Genomic DNA, 15,090 nt, shown 5'->3' on the forward strand with positions numbered 1-15,090 from the left:
ACATCATCCCGCATTTATCTAAATTAAACTCCCTCTGCCATTCGTCAGCCCACTGGCCCAACTGATCAAGATCTTGTTGCAATCTGAGGTACCCTTCTTCACCGTCCACTGTGCCACCAGTCTTGGTGTCATCTGCAAACTTACTAATTGTGCCTCCTATATTCTCATCCAAATCATTTATATAAATGACAAATAACAGTGGACCCAGCACTGATCCCTGAGGCACACCACTGGTCACAGGCCTCCAGTTTGAAAAACAACCCTCTACAATCACCCGCTGGCTTCTGTCATCAGGGCAATTTTGTATCCATTTACCTACCTCACCCTGGATTCCGTGAGATTTAACCTTATGCAACAACCTACCATGCGGTACTTTGTCGAAGGCCTTGCTAAAGTCCATGTAGACAACATTCACTGCCCTCACCTACCTTCTTGGTTACCCCTTCAAAAAAAAACTCCATCAAATTTATGAAACATGACTTTCCACTCACAAAGCCGTGCTGACTGTACCTAATCAGTCTTTGTGTCTCTAAATACCTGTAGACCCTGTCTCTCAAAATACTTTCCAACAACTTACCCACTATAGATGTGAGGCTCACTGGCTTGTAGTTCCCAGGCTTTTCCCTGCAGCCCTTTTTAAACAAATTTGCCACAAAACATTTGCCACCCTCCAATCTACAGGCACCTCACCTGTAACTAGCGATGATTCAAAAATCTCAGCTAGGGAACCCACAATTTCCTCTCTAGCCTCCCACAATGTCCTGGGATACACTTCATCAGGTCCCGGGGATTAATCTACTTTGATGCATTTTAAGATTCCAGCACCTCCTTCTCTGTAATATGTACACTTCTCAAGACATCACTATTTATTTCCCTAAGTTCCCTAACAAGCATGCCTTTCTCAACAACAAATACTATTAAGAAATATTCATTTAGGATCTTACCCATCTCTAGTGGAGCCACACATAGATGACCTTGTTGATCCTTAAGAGGCCTTACTCTATCCTTAGTTACTCTTTTGGCCTTTATATATTCGTAGAAGCTTTTTGAATTCTCCTTTGCCTTATTTGCCAAAATAATCTTGTGTCCCCTTTTTGCTCTCATGATTTCTCTCTTAACTCTACTCCTACACCCCCTCTACTCTCCAAGGGATTCACTTGATCCCAGCTGCCTATGCATGTCACGTGCTTCCTTCTTCTCCTTGACCAGGGCCTCAATATCCCGAGTCATCCAAGGTTCCCTGCTTCTGCCATGAATGGCTTATTCATTTTTTAAAAAGCGCTTGAGGTAGTTGAAAAAAAATAACTTTGCAACTGGGTTGCAAATGTTTGAAAGACGTGCTGATTACATTGGTCATGCTCAGTGTTCCTGAACAGGTGCAGGAGTGTTGTGACTACGGGGTTTTCACAGTAACTTCATTGCCGTGTTAATGTAAGCCTCCTCGCTCACCCCAAAAGTGTGCAGTTTGGGTTGATTGCCCATGCGAAATTGCCCCTTAGTGTCAGGGTACCAGCAGGGTAAATACATGGGGTTACAGTAATAGAACCTGGGTGGGATTGCTGCCGGTGCAAGCTTGTTAAGTGGCCTCTTTCTGCACTGTAGGGATTCTGTGACTGCCACAGAATGTATTTAAGGCCAAAATGTTGTGTGATTTCAAGAAGAAATTAGATTTGGCTCTTGGGGCTAATTGGCTCCAGGGACATGGGGATGGGGGGTGGCGGGGGGGGTGGTGGTGGGTGCGGGGGAGTGGGTGGGGAGAACCGGGATCAGGACGTTGAATTTGATAATCAGCCATGATCAAAACGAATGGTGGAACAGGCTCGAAGGGCCGAATGGCCTTCCCCTGCTTTTGTTTTCGATGTTTCTATGCTGATTTTTCTTTTGGTCTTTTACCAATAAGGTGGTTGGTCCAATTCCAGATCGTGGTGAGCGTGAGCTTTAGAGGACATTTGGTACCAGAAACGTGAGAATTGTGCAGACAGATGTTGATCCTGTGAACCCAATATCTTCCTCAAACAATAGATACTAGGGTGCTGAAGCATTTGAAAGGAAACTGAACCAGCCTGTCACAAAAAAAACGTATGAATGAGTTGTGAGAAAGAAGAATGGAAGATAGTCACATAACACTTTGAAATGGGATTGAAATTGTAGAACACGGGTGACTAAACATTGATCCTTCTTATATGTTCACTTACAATCTTCCATTCCTACTGAACTGTTCAAGCAAAAAATTTTCTTCCAGTTTTTCTCTCCTTCAAACTTTCTGTGTAACTATTAGCGCTGTGGATGTGAAGCTGCTGGCATTGGACTGCGGTAAGCACAGTAAGAAGTCTCACAACACCACGTTAAAGTCCAACAGGTTTATTTGAAATCACGAGCTTTCGGAGCACTGCTCCTTCATCAGGTGAGTGGAGACGTAGGTTTCACAAACACGGCACTTATACACAAAGACACAATTTGGTTTGCAAAATCTTACTAACTGTCCTGGCTTGAGACAATTCACGCCTCTTCAACCTGTGGTTATCGCCGGCCCCACTCGCACTGTCTGTATCTGTAAAGAGTTGATTACCAGTAAAGTCTTGCATTTCAACCATTATCTTGCAATTGTGTCTTTGTCTATACATGCTGTGTTTGTGAAGCCTCCGTCTCCACTCACCTGATGCCTCGTGATTCCAAATAAACCTGTTGGACTTTAACCTGTTGTTGTGAGATTTTCTACCGTATCAGCACTGTGGTCAGCGCTCCCGAATTCTGACCCACTGGGATCGAACTTTGCGCTATTTCCCCGGGAGTCATCTGCCAAAGCAGAAATCCAACATCACTGCTTACCTGTAAGTGCATGTGTCGCAGCCTTTGTCACCTGATTTCTTTTCACTGTCATTTATTTTCTTCACTTCGGTATCATTCATTTGTAACCTTGAACCTAAGATCTTCAGTTTCGACAGCTGATCTATGGGGCTGGAAGAATAAAGAACCACTAAGCCAGTTGTAACAACAACAAAGCATCAATGACAATGATTTCCGTGCTGCAATTTTTTTCCCCGTGTTACATCCAGGACAGGCATGAAAATATTCATTTTTATTTGAAAAAGCAGATATCCAAAGCTGTTTAAAATAGTTGGGCCACATCACGTGACTAGGCAGCATGGCACTGCAGTCATGAAACGCAAGAAAATACCTAATGATATATGGGAGGCAGTGGTACAATGGTATCGTCACTCGGCTCGCGATCCAGAGACCCAAGGCAAGATCTGGGGACCCGGTTTCAAATCCTGCCATGGCAGATGGTGAGATCTGAATTCAATGCAAACTTGGAATTAAAAGTGTAATGACGGCCGTGAAACTATTGTCGATCGTCATAAAAACCCATCTGGTTTACTAATGCCCTTTAGGGAAGGAATTCTGCCATCCTTACCTGGTCTGGCCTACATGTGACTCCAGACCCACAGCATTGCGGGTCAACCCACAGCACACGGACTGCAGCGATTCAAGAAGGCAGCTCACCAGCACTTTCTCAAGGGCAACTAGGGATGGGCAATTAATGCTGGCCCAGCCAGCGATGCCCATGTCCCACAAATGAACAAAATAAAATGTGCTTGACTTTCAAATGCCTTCTGAAATGGAGGGCGGTTAGGGATGGGCATTAAATGCTGGGCCCAGCCAGTGAGCGATGCCCACATCTGGTAAAATGAATAAACAAAACATAAATCACAGCCATTTGTGAAATTCACACACGCCTTTTGTTAAGGACGGCCTGTCAGCAGACTGGACAAGGAATAATGGAGACATCAAAGCCCAATGGGTGTGAGATGAACATGAATTGGATCTCTTTGGGTTTTTAATGGATTGTGATGGCCCCTCATCCCAAAGACAAAGGATCACAGGGATCCATCTAACACACTACCTTATTTTGTAAAGTACTTTAGAGTTGTCACAGGTCACATGGGAAAGACAACCACGTTTCCCATCCACTTCTAAAAATATAACGGCAGAAGCTGTTCTTAAAACAGAGACCATCAGAGATTGACCATCTAACTCAATGAAGCAGCTGCAAGGCAAACCATTCAGATAAGGTACAACTAGATCATAGAACATAGAACATTACAGCGCAGTACAGGCCCTTCGGCCCTCGATGTTGCACCAACCAGTGGAACCAATCTAATGACCCTCTAACCTAAACTATTCCAATGTTATCCATATGCCTATCCAATGACCATTTGAACGCCCTTAAAGTGGACGAGTCCACAACTGCTGCAGGCAGGGCATTCCACGCCCTTACTACCCTCTGAGTAAAGAGGGTATTGGCTATGCCCTGGAAGTGGGAGTTCGATTCCTTCTTGGTTACCCCTTCAAAAAAAACTCAATCAAAATTGATGAGACCAATAGCGTACCCCTTTAACGACTTTGATTTAAGGATTGAGAATAAGGGGAACAGAAGAGCGATCGAGAACAAATATGAATTAGAGTAGGGGAATTCAATGTCAAATCCAAAGAGAGAGATCAAGAGATGGAAAGGAGAAGCGATAAAGAGGAAAAGAAAGAGAATAAAATTTAAATTTTGCATTTTTGATATCTCCAGTAACAATTCAGTGCCTGAAGAACTGTTCACTTCCCAGGCCACAGGGGGTTGATTGGCAGTCATTGTATAGCTCAGAAGTTACTTACTCTATCAATTACTCACCCTAGTATTCTGCAGTGAGGTTACTAGGCAACTGATGCACAAACGCAGTAAATTCATGAGTATTCTGTGATGTTGTTGTGAAGCTCATGGAGCAACACCAAGCAATTTTTCACAAGTCACAATTCATGGGTATCTCTTCCTCCTTACTGACTAATTTACACTATTATCAAAAGCAGCACATTGTCTGTGTGGAGTTTGCACATTCTCCCTGTGTCCGCGTGGGTTTCCTCAGAGTGCTCCGGTTTCCTCCCACAGTCCAAAGATGTGTGGATTAAGTCGATTGGTCACGCTAAATTGTCCCTAATGTCGGGGGTTAGCAGGATAAATAAATAAATAGGCATTATGGGGATAGGGCCAGGGTGGGATTGCGGTTGGTGCTGTTCTGATGGGCTGAATGGTCTCCTACACTGTAGGGATTCTATGATTCTATGGGAGGGCTATTCCCCCCAAACATGTGTCAGCTTCAAATGCCCCTAAGAGTTGACCTCCTGGGAATTTCAACTACAAGAAGCTTCACTGTTTCCTGAGAATTGTCTACTCTTAAAAGGCCTCCACTCATCAATTAGAAAAACAGAAACTAGAAACAGGAGTAGGCCATTCGGCCCTTTGAACCTGCTCTGCCATTGATTTTGATTCATGGCTGATCATCAAATTCAATATCCTGATCCCACCTTCCCCCCACTTCCCTTGATTTCTTTAGCCCCAGGAGAAATTAGAGGCCTATATAAAGAGTTCTGGGGACCAGAGTTCGAATTCCACCACGGTAGATGGGGGAATTTGAATTCAATTAAGATGTCTAGAATTAAGGATCTACTGATAACCGTGAAACTGTTGCTGATTTGTGGGAAAACCCATCTGGTTCACTAATGTCTCTTTAGGGAAGGAAATCTGCCGTCCTTACCCAGTCTGGCCGATTTGTGACTCCAGAGCCACAGCAATGCGGTTGACTCTCATAAGAACATAAGAAATAGGAGCAGGAGTAGGCCATCTAGCCCTTCGAGCCTGCCCCGCCATTCAATAAGGTCATGGCTGATCTGTCGTGGCTCAGTTCCACCTTCCCGCCCTCTCCCCATAACCCTTAATCCCCTCTCTTATCAAAAACCCATCAACCCGCGTCTTAAAAATATTTAGTGAGGCAGCCTCCACCACTTCAACGGGCAGAGAATTCCAGAGATTCACCACCCTTTGAGTGAAGAAGTTCCTCCTCAACTCCGTTCTAAACAGCCCCCCCTTTATCTTGAGGCTGTGCCCCCTAGTCCTACTGTCTTTTTTGAGCGGGAAGAGTCTCTCCACCTCTATCCTATCCATCCCATTCATCATCTTATACGTCTCAATGAGATCTCCCCTCATTCTTCTAAACTCCAACGAGTACAAGCCTAGTTTATTCAGCCTCTCCTCATAGCTCAACCCCCTCAAATGCCCTTGGACAACTAGGGATGGACAATAAATGATGGCCAGCCAGCATTGCCCATCTCCCATGAATGAATAAAGAAAGTGATTGGAAACATATTGTTTTTCCCTTCATTTGTACCCAATCTTTAAAATATGTAAGATGTCACATTGAAAACCCCAGGGAAAATGTATTCTAATAAATAATCTTTGCTTTTAAATTCACAGAAATATACTGCTGGAAATCATTAAATTGGGATATATCAATGGAAGGGTATGAAAATATACTGTCCTTGCACATTAGAACACATTGATCACAGACAAAACCATAACAGCTACAACAACAACTTGCATTTATATAACACCTTTAATAAAGTATAAGAAAAAAATACTTTGAATTTATATACTGCTAATAACATAATAATTCACATGGGTGTTGCAAAACAAAGCATGGCACCAAGCCACATGAGGCAATATGAAGTTAGGTGGCCAAAAGCTTGCTCAGAACTGTCTTAAAGGGAGAAAGTGTGGTAGAAAGGTGCGGAGATATACAGCAGGGATGCAGGGATTTGCAGGTCTCAGCGGCTAAGCAACTGACAGCACTAGCATCCTAAGTGGTACATAGGAGTTTGTTACCTAGCAAAATCTGACAATGAGCTACACGAAGATGTGTTAAGACATCAAAGTGGTAGCTTTTAAAACAAACGTTTTAAAGATGGAGAGGTTTAAGGAACGAATGCAGCAAATTTCACTTTGGGCACAAACAGATGAAGGTGCAGCCACCAAGGTGCACCGATTATAATGCACAAAGTAATGGTGGAGCAACGAGATCTCCAAGGGTGGTAGGGAGTTACGTACCGGAGAACATCAAGGCCATGGAAGGATTAGAATTATTAAAATGGAGACGTTTATAAAATCACTCAATGTACATTGTTGTTAACCAAAAGAGAAAATGCTGGAAAATCTCAGCAGGTCTGGCAGCATCTGTAAGGAGAGAAAAGAGCTGATGTTTTGATGACGGTTTGCCAAAGCTACAATGTTGTTAAGGAAAACAATGGCCTAGTGGTATTATCACTTGACTATTAAACCCAAAACCCAAAATGTTTTGTCATGGGTCTACTACTTCCTTTTCCTATTTCTTTTTCTTTTTAAAAATACGCCACTTCATCAATGTATCAGGTTGCTCACAGTGGGTCACGGAAGCTCACATAATCCCCACAAATGGAAGAAAAGAGCAGAACGTTCAGTGGAATCTAACATACATGGATCAAGAATGAAATGTAAAACTGGAATCTCTTGAAAAGGCAGTTTGATATAAGAGCTTTCCAGGGCGGGGAGAAAGCTGGAAACATCATCCTTTCCCTTCCTCCCATCAACCAACTGGGCTCCTGCAGCAAGGATAACTTGCTTTATGAAACAGCGATGGTGCATCCCATCCCCGCTCCACCTCCACCTTCACTATGTTTAGCCTAAATACAGGCTGCAGGTACCTCCCATAACTGTCACCATCCTCTGCAGACCAGTTCAAACCAGCCAAGCCAATGTACACAGACTGTGACTGCACACTGCAGACCAAGCTGGGCATTATCCCATTTGAGCACACAGCCTTTGCCCCTTTCTGCAGCAGGTGTACAACATGTGTGCCAGGTGTATAACCCCACAGCTGCACCCCTGGAATGTCTGCACTCTCTCATTCTTGACCATTTGTACTCTCTAACTCAAACCTGCCCAAACCTGCTGGCTCAAGACCAAAGATTCGGACTCTCAATGAGATTGCCTATTGCCCTGATGACTGAAAGCTACACAATCTCCCTTCCCGCCAAACCCACCCTCCACCTCCCCTCACTTTATGGGTCTCAGGGTAACCCATCTCTCTTGTGCCACAGTAACACCCCACCCCCAGCACCACCTATCCTGTGTGTATCCCATCCTGTTCATACATAGAAACGTAAAATCCATACAGTGCAGAAGGAGGCCATTCGGTCCATCGAGCCTGCACTGACAACAATCCCATCCTAATCCCATGTATTTATCCCACTTGTTCCCCTGACACTAAGGGAGAATTTAGCATGTCCGATCAACCTGACCTGCACATCTTTGAAATGTGGGAGGAAACCAGAGCACTCGGTGAAAACCCTCACAGACATGAGGAGAATGTGCAAACTCCACACAGTGACCCAAGCCAGGAATTGAACCTGGGTTCCTGGCGCTGTGAGGCAGCAGCACTAACCACTGTGCTATCCAAAGGTGGTATCCCATTCACACATTGTTTTTTAGTGCTTCAGCTTCCCTTATCGAGCTCCAAGCTCCCACCCCTCAATCTTTCCTCTACCCCCTTGTAATATCTTTCTCCCCCTTTGCCCCATGTATCCATTATCCTCCCCCCCCCCCAGCCCTTCTTTCTACCCCCAGGTTGAAATGCTGGTACCTTGTTTGCCCTGCTTGAGTACCACTGCATGGCGTTGTCCTTCAAGAAACAGAGTCACCCACGGGGAGCAGACCAAACCCATACCATCAGCAATGTGGCATTCCACTGGTATCACACGGAGGCCATGAACATTACACTCACCTCAAAGTCATGAGCAAAGAGGGGTCTGACCACTGCAGGCCACTTTTTTACAAACATGATTCAGAGCAGTGTGATTTCCTGCTGGTTTGACTGGAAGGTAATTCCAGCAAGAACTATACTTAATGAGGTTTCATTCATTCACGATTGAGGTGTACAAGATTATGAGGGACATGGACAGATGGATAAGGAGCAGTTGTTCCCCTTGCTTGAAGGATCAGTCATGAGGACACATAAGTCCAAGGTGAGAGGCAAGAAGTTTAGAGGGGAGATGAGGAAATCCTTCTTTACCAAGGGGGTGGTGAGGGACTGGAATAAGCTGCCTGGGAGGGTGGTGGAGCCGGGATGCCTCACATCCTTTAAAAAGTACCTGGGTGAGCGCTTATCACAGATAACATTCAGGGCTATGGACCAAGTGCTGGTAGATAGGATTAGGTGAGAGTTCAGGTGTTTCTAATGAGGCAGTGTGGACTCAATGGGCCGAAGGGCCTCTTCTGCACCATATGACTCTATGATTGAGGAGATAATAATGAATGCAAATGATATCCACATCATTAATCAGCGGGACAGCTGACCCGCCATTGGGTAAATTGCAAACTATTTTCTTATTGATGGGGATCCGATTTTTTGGCTCCCACTAGATTCTCTGTTCCCACCCGCCAGAAAACCCACTGTATAGTGCAGAGAATTCCGCCCGTGAATCTCTGGCGATATCTCGCAGTCCCAGTCCTGTCCACTGTGACTTCTGGCGCTGTAGAGACTAGAGAGTTGCCGACCAATCAGATTCCTTCTGAATGATGGATGGAAATCCAGTCTCCAGCTAGTTAATGCGGATTGAGGTGTGAGATGGCTGTGGGGTGGGCAGTATCGATGGGGATGTGTTTGCCATCAACTCCTGAGATGACAGGAGGGAAACTCCACCAATCTAAAGATCCTGACTCCTGAACCTGGAAATTCTCAATGCTGCCTTACATATAATCAAAAAACATTTACATTGCGCTCTTTATGACCACAGTGCTTTACACTCAATAAAGTGCTTTTGAAACAGTACTTCATCACTTTAAAAAAGACTCAAAGTGTTTCATTAGCCTCCCATTAATGTCAAGTGAAACAGCCCATAAAGTCAGGAGATAAATGACCACTTCAATTTTGCACAGTATTGATCAAGAGGATTTTTTTTTGTTTGTTCATGGGATGTGGGCAGCGCTGGCAAGGCCATCCCCAATCGCCCTCGAAAAGGTGGTGGTGAGCTGCCATCTCAAACTGCTGCAGTCCATGTGATGTGGGTACACCCATAGTGCTGCTAGGGAGGGAGTTCCAGGATGTTGACCCAGGTGACAGTTCAAGGAATGATGGTACATTTCCAAGTCAGGAAGGCGTTTGGCTTAGAGGGGAAATTCTGGTTGGTGGTGTTCCCACGTCTGCTGCCCTTGTCACTGTCGGTGGTAGGTGTCGCAGGTTTGGAAGAAGCTGTGGAATGAACTGCACGACGTTCAGCACCCATTCATGACTCCTCAGGTCCTGAAACAGTCCATGTCCAAATTGGATAAGATTTGGACAATATCCAGGCTTGGGCTGACAAGTCACAAGGTTCGTATGTGCCACAGAAGTGCCAGGCAATGACCATCTCCAACAAAACAGTATCTAACTATTGCCCTTTGACATTCAATGGCTCTACCATCGCTACTGCCCCCAACTTTCAACATTACCATTTAGAATGGCCGATGCACCTGACCAGTGGGAGGAAACCGGAGCACCCGGGGGAAACCATGCAGACACGGGGAGAAGGTGCAAACTCCACACAACGAGTTGGGAATGGAACCCAGGTCCCTGGCACCGTGAGGCAGCAGTGCTAACCATTGTGTCGCAAGGATGACATATAAATACCGGTCATTTATGAAATAGGAAGAGGAGAAACAAGCAGGTCTATTACACTCACCTCAAATTAGTGCAAATTACACTCACCTCAAACTCACTCTCTCAATTTAGTTATTATTACCATAGTGATATTTTATAAAAAAGCAGAACATTGGTTTATATGCATTAATTGAGGAAATCCAGATTTGATATGCATGGATTAGCACATGTAATCTGTGAATTTGTATAGCAAAAAATATCTGTTCAGCATCATCGTACATTGCAGATCACAACCCAATCTCTTTTTAAAAATCCTTTCATTGAATGGAGTCATCGTTGTCAAGGCCAACACTTCTCTCCACTTCTTCCTGGAACAAGGAGTCACTATCCATCACAAAGCTCCCCCAACTGGCTACCTCACAAAACAATGCTTGCTTTAACGTTGTCTTACTTCCTTCAGCTATAGGTGTGGCTATGGGTGTCTGCATGGGTCCTAGTTATGCCTGTCCTATTGTGGAGTATGTGGAACATTCCTTGTTCCAGTCCTACACTGGCCCCCTCCCACACCTCTTCTGTTACAGCGATGATTGTTTTGATGCCACTTCCTTGTCTGAAATTGGAAACATTTATCAATTTTGCTTCCAATTCCCACCCTTCTCTCACTTTCACATACTCCATCTCTGGCATTTCCCTTCCCTTCCCTGACTTCTCTGTCTCTATTTCTGGGAATGGATTGTCCACCAATATTCATTTGAAACCCATCGACTCACACAGCAATCTCAACTACACCTCCTGACACACCCTGCTTCCTATAAGGACCCCATGCTGTTCTCCCGGTCACTTCTGCTCCGATCACATGCCGATCACATCTGTTCCAGTGATGCTACCTTCCATAACAGCACCTGTGACATGTCTCCATTTTCTGAGCTGACATTTCCCTGCCCCCACCATGGTTGACAGGGCCCTCAACTGTGTCTGATCCATCTCCCACACTTCCGCCCTCACCCTTTCCCCTCTCTCCCAGAACCATGCATGGATTCTATGGATTACTCTCATCCTCACTTTACACCCCACCAGCCTCCAAACTCAAAGGACCACCCTCTGCCGTTTTGGCCAACTCCAGCATGATGCCACCACAAAAGACATCTTCGCCTGCCAGCATTCTGTCGACACCATTCCTTCCATGACACTCTGGTCCACTCCTCTACCACCCAAAAAACCTTATCTCCTTCCCTTAAACTTGAGATATAAACCTCTTCCAGTCATGTCTTTCAGACTGTGGGACAAAACTGGAGCACCCGGAGGAAACCTATGCAGATACGGGGAGAATGTGCAGACTCCACACAGACAATAACCCAAGTTAGGAATGAAACTCGAGACTGTGACGCTGTGGCACAGAATCATAGAATCATAGAATCCTACAGCACAGAAGGAAGCCATTCGAAGCCTGCACCAACCACAATCCTATCCAATCCCTATAACCCCATGCATTTACCTTAGTTAGTCCCCCCTACACTAAGAGGAAGTTTAGCATGGCCAATCCACCTAGTGTGCACATCTTTGGACTGTGGGAGGAAACCGGAGAACACGGATGAAACCCATGCAGAAATGGGGAGAACATGCAAACTCTGCACAGACAGTGACCCAAGTTAGGAATGAAACCTGGATCCCTGGCGCTGTGAGGCAACAGTGCTAACCACTGTGCTGCCATGGCTGCATTTTCCCACGTGGTTAGTAGCTATGCAGACACATTCACACCCTGGGATGTGGCTATAAATGAGTCTTTGTTGTGTTTTTGAGTTGTGTTCCTCAAACACAAAGTCAACTTCGTTGCAAGACAAGCCATTAAGCAGAGTCAAGAGAATAGATGACTGAAAAGATGATGGATAAATACTTGATGAGAAATTAAATCATACAGCAATGAGGGCAGTGCAGCGGGATGGGGTTAAATTGGATATCTCAATCAAAGAACCAGCAGAAACACGGGCCATTTAATGTACGGGGTTGGACTGGAAAGTGTGAGTTGCTCAATGTCAGAATGCAAACATTAATTTTCCCTAGTCAACAGTCAGCCAGCACCATGCAATGTAAAATACTGCCGTGCCCAGCACGGGAATGATTACATGTTATTAACCAGCACCCATTATATTTTAGGAAACATGCTGTCAGTCTGCAAATGTCTGTTTATCAACATAAACAGACATTTGCAGCATTGCACTCAGTAGAGAGATAATAAGACTCCGTGTTTAGTGGCGAAAGTGGGGGGGGTGAGAGATTATCACTAACATATTACTTAAACTGAGCAACCGTCCTTTAGGAAAAAAATATAGTTAATGTTCTCCTCGTATTTGGATCTCCCGCACGCAAATGGTATGGCCTGCCTGAGATTTCAGGCAGCTACTCTGTTCCCCCATCTCCCTCGAATATTGCCCAGTGACCTAATTACTAGGAGACGCACCAGCAGGTTCCCATGGTGGCACTTCATTTAAATGACCACAGTGACTCTCTCATTTCCCTGATGTACAATCAAGGTCAGAAACTGATCGTAGCTGGCAGGCAGCATCACCTGCCCATTACACCGGCAGTCCCTCCAAGAAATTATGAGAGACAATGTCCCACAGCCCTCTTAAAAAAAGACACTTCCTTTAAATTGGAAATCTTCATCCAAAAATCTCAGGAGGAGAATATAAAGAGCCCTTTGAAGAGTGGGGGGGGGGGGAAGGATTTTTTTTGTTTCTAACCGAGCAAGAGAGATCAGCGTCAAATGTGGGCGTTTAAACCGAAAACTTTCCGAAACAACAGTTTCACATTCGTGGGGGGATGGGGAAATGCGAGGGCAAGACTTGTTCTGTCTCTTGGAACCAACTGAGTGCCGCAGGAAGGAGTTTGAAGAAACATTTCTGCACTGGGTCGTAGCTATACCCAACCGCAAAGCCCACTGTATCCTCCAAACGGGCACATTACCTTGTATCATCACCCCTTTCTCTACATAAGGGGAAAAAATACTTAACGACAAAGCTACAGACTGCAGTAAATGTCAACGCGTTTCTGTAATAGTTCTGTTACTAGAATAATTCTGTAATAGACCAATTCTAAACTGGTCCCGATTCATCGCCACGAGAAAGGATTTTTTTAGGGTTAAAAAAAAAGATAATGGCATACCTGGAAATTAAAGTTTCGTCTAACGTCATAAACATTGCATACAGTAGAAAGCAAATCGCGAAGCTTAACAGCCTTATTTTCCAGGTACATCTGAAAGCGGCCATAGCAGTCACAACGCTCCGTTCAAATCTGCAGCAGGCAAAATTAAAATGTTTCTCAGGATAAAGGCAAAAATACTGCGTGGGATCAAGAACAAGAAAATGCTGGGGAATCACAGCAGGTCTGACAGCATCTGTGGAGAGAGGGGCAGAGTATAGAGCCTAGGGGGTCTGGGTGAGCCTTCCTCGGAAGTCCTGCCGTATTTCCTTTCTTAAAGACGGTTCTTCCCCAGCTCCTCCTGCCCCTCTCCCCCTGGAAATAAAGGCACATCAGTGCTTCGCAGGGAAGGTGAGAAAACGTGAAGGGCAGAGGTTGAGACTTTCCAATTCCTGGTGCATTTTGGCGTCCTGCCACTTTTTGCTGTATTCGCTTCCCCTTCCCTCTCGATAGGTGCAGCTGGCGCCAAGCCCCAGGAGAATGTGTCTTATCATGGGATCAGTCAGTGACTCTCCCTTTCCCGCATCATCTCTGCAGCTATCTCCCAGATAGAGCCGACCGCCGCGAGGATGAAATAGACAGAAATTGTTACAGAGAAATTGCAACATGCGGGCTGCCACATTGCAGTGCGGGGAACCGAGCCACATCTGTCACCGTCACACCGCTGTCAGAAATGAGATGCCCGTTAATTCACATCGCCCCCTCGGCGGCATCATCTCTTTCATTCTTTCCCCAGCAAGGTCAGCCTCGGTGACACATCGCCAAGCCAATCGTCGCCACATTTTGTGTGTCATTTCTCCTGCTGGAGCCAACGGCACGGAGGAAGGTGGGACTTCCTGTGTGTTGACAGTAATCTCCAATCTCCCCAAACCTGCGGGGAGCAGGTGACAGTCCCAGACATTTGCTGTTCCTCAAAATCAGGTCCCAGTGCAGGGCAACTTCAGTTCTTATCCCATTTATTCCTAATATACAATATAGAACTTCCAGCAAAAATACCAGCTGTTAAAAAAGATATAGAATACTTATTCCTGATCCCAGATGATTATATGCATCGATTTAACCTGAGAGTTACCGCACCTGAAGCGAGGGCCAAGGTTAATCCTCATGAATAACAGCGCAGGAATTTTTATAACTTTTTTTTCATTCGTGGGGCACAGTTTTAGCTGGCTGGGCCAGCATTTATTGCCCATCCCTAGTTACCTTCGAACTGCGCAGCTTGTTAGATTATTTTAAAGATTAAGGTTATTTTATTAGTGTCACTCGTAGGCTTACATTAACACCGCAATGAAGTTATTGTGAAAATCCCCTCGTCACCACCCTCCGGCGCCTGTTCGGTTACACTGAGGGAGAATTTAGCATGGCCAATGCACCTAACTAGCATGTCTTTCGGACTGTGGGA

At 45.2% G+C, this 15,090-nt stretch overlaps 1 protein-coding gene across 1 annotated transcript in view; it reads right to left on the reverse strand.

The window, feature by feature from the left end:
- Positions 1-14,438, reverse strand: part of LOC145359041 (alpha-2,8-sialyltransferase 8F-like) — a 61,467-nt gene extending 47,029 nt beyond the window's left edge. The window contains exons 1-2 of the mRNA XM_080213395.1: positions 13,656-14,438; positions 2,830-2,958 (exon numbers count right to left, since the gene is read on the reverse strand). Coding sequence (XP_080069521.1) covers positions 2,830-2,958; positions 13,656-13,759 — 233 coding nt within the window. The 5' untranslated portion in view covers positions 13,760-14,438. The remainder of the gene's footprint in view (positions 1-2,829; positions 2,959-13,655) is intronic.
- Between the last annotated feature and the right edge of the window lie 652 nt (positions 14,439-15,090).

Source organism: Carcharhinus amblyrhynchos, chromosome 27 (assembly GCF_965287045.1).
Source record: "Carcharhinus amblyrhynchos chromosome 27, sCarAmb.v2.hapA, whole genome shotgun sequence".
NCBI classification, from domain to species: domain Eukaryota; kingdom Metazoa; phylum Chordata; class Chondrichthyes; order Carcharhiniformes; family Carcharhinidae; genus Carcharhinus; species Carcharhinus amblyrhynchos.